Source organism: Limulus polyphemus, unplaced genomic scaffold (assembly GCF_000517525.1).
Source record: "Limulus polyphemus unplaced genomic scaffold, Limulus_polyphemus-2.1.2 Scaffold1271, whole genome shotgun sequence".
Lineage (NCBI taxonomy): Eukaryota > Metazoa > Arthropoda > Merostomata > Xiphosura > Limulidae > Limulus > Limulus polyphemus.
The window spans coordinates 196,875-198,718 of record NW_013666881.1 but is presented as its reverse complement, the minus strand read 5'-3'; the positions used below and the strand labels follow the sequence as shown (position 1 = coordinate 198,718).

At 32.3% G+C, this 1,844-nt stretch overlaps 1 protein-coding gene across 1 annotated transcript in view; it reads right to left on the bottom strand.

Annotated features, from left to right (window-relative positions):
• LOC106462871 (glypican-5-like) overlaps positions 1-1,844 on the bottom strand; it is a 67,293-nt gene that overhangs the window by 59,979 nt on the left and 5,470 nt on the right. Inside the window, exon 2 of the mRNA XM_013922837.2 lies at positions 942-1,100. Coding sequence (XP_013778291.1) covers positions 942-1,100 — 159 coding nt within the window. The remainder of the gene's footprint in view (positions 1-941; positions 1,101-1,844) is intronic.

Below are 1,844 nucleotides of genomic sequence, written 5' to 3'. Positions count from 1 at the left end.
CCTTTCGGTTAAAATTTACTAATAGTTTACACATTGCATTTAAATCACAAGTAGCTAAGCCTTTCGGTTAAAATTTACTAATAGTTTACACATTGCATTTAAATCACAAGTAGCTAAGCCTTTCGGTTAAAATTTACTAATAGTTTACACATTGCATTTAAATCACAAGTAGCCAAGCCTTTCGGTTAACATTTACTAATAGTTTACACATTGCATTTAAATCACAAGTAGTTAAGCCTTTCGGTTAAAATTTACTAATAGTTTCCACTTTGTTCTACACAAATGAACTTTTAACACGAGAGAGACTGGACAGCAATACGATGTTTCCGTTCTTCGTGAGTACATTAGAATGATACTTAATTCAAATACAGTTTTTATCTTTCCTGTTTCCAACGAAGGGTTATTTTTTTTTCTTGGGCGAATAAGATCCCGAGGAAAAGTTGCGGTTATGAAAGGCTTAGCTACTTGTGATTTAAATACAAAGTGGAAACTATTAGTAAATTTTAACCGAAAGACTTAACTACTTGTGATTTAAATTTTTTATGTTAAACACAAGGGCGCAGAGTGCTCTATTTTCATTTAGAAGAACCAAGTTAATAATAAAAAACAACATGCTTATAGACGGTATGAGCAATTGGCTATACAAATAATCAAATTCTAAGTTGTTCGCACAAAATTACAGCTGCTTAAACTTTAGACAGTAAACGTTAAATATATCAAAATGTATTATCAATACGTTATATGTGTAAGTTAAATGTATTATCAATACGTTATATGTGTAAGTTAAATGTGTTAAACTGTATTATCAATACGCTATAAATGTAAGTTAAATATGTTAAACTGTATTATCAATACGTTATAAATGTAAGTTAAATATGTTAAAGTGTGTTATCAATACGTTATAAATAATTAGAATTCATTTTTAGGCTTATACATCCTACCTTGAAGATGAATGGCTGTTGTTTTGAGCAAAGATTTCAGGGATGAACTGGTCGTCTGAATCTTCAAACGAAAGTCTTCTCCGGCAGATGTTATAAATCTATTTTCTAATTCACGGCTACAGCAAGTATTTGCTGTCGAACATATTTTTAATTCATTATCTGTAACGAAAAACATATATTTGTAAAGTTCCCCCAGAAAAAGTTACTTTTTTTTTAAACAATAACAGTAGAAGTTGTATTGTAACTCATCACCATAGCAACAACAACAAAACGACGTTTAATTTAAAACGTGACATATAAAGAAAAAATTATCAACATATCAATAATACAAGGTTCGTTAACACAAACACACGATAAGAGCAACTGTTGGTTTTTAAAAACTAGACATGTGAATTTTAAATTTAAAACTATCCTAAATTCTTTCTTTTTTTGTTAATTTTCTTTAAGATAGTAACCGAAGTTCACATTCATCACGTGATAAAACTTCTGGAGTAAATGACATCACTATTTTACAGTATATATGTTTAAACCGCAGACTCGTAACAACGTAATAATGAATGTAGAAAACCAATTAGGGTTTGTTGTATTTTTAACGCAAAGTTACATAATGTGCTATCCGCGCTCTGTCCACCGAAAGAACGAAATTCTAATTCTGACGTAGTAAGTCCGTAGGCCTACCGCTGACCCACAGTGAGCCGGTATCGATTACACGGCCGTTAGTTGCAACGTCATAACGGTCGCTTATAACAATACATAAAAACTGTTTGTTTGTTGAATTTCGCGCAAAGCTACACGAGGGCTATCTGCGCTAGCCGTCCCTAATTTAGCAGTGTAAGACTAGAGGGAAGGCAGCTAGTCATCACCACCCACCGCCAACTCTTGGGCTACTCTTTTACCAACGAA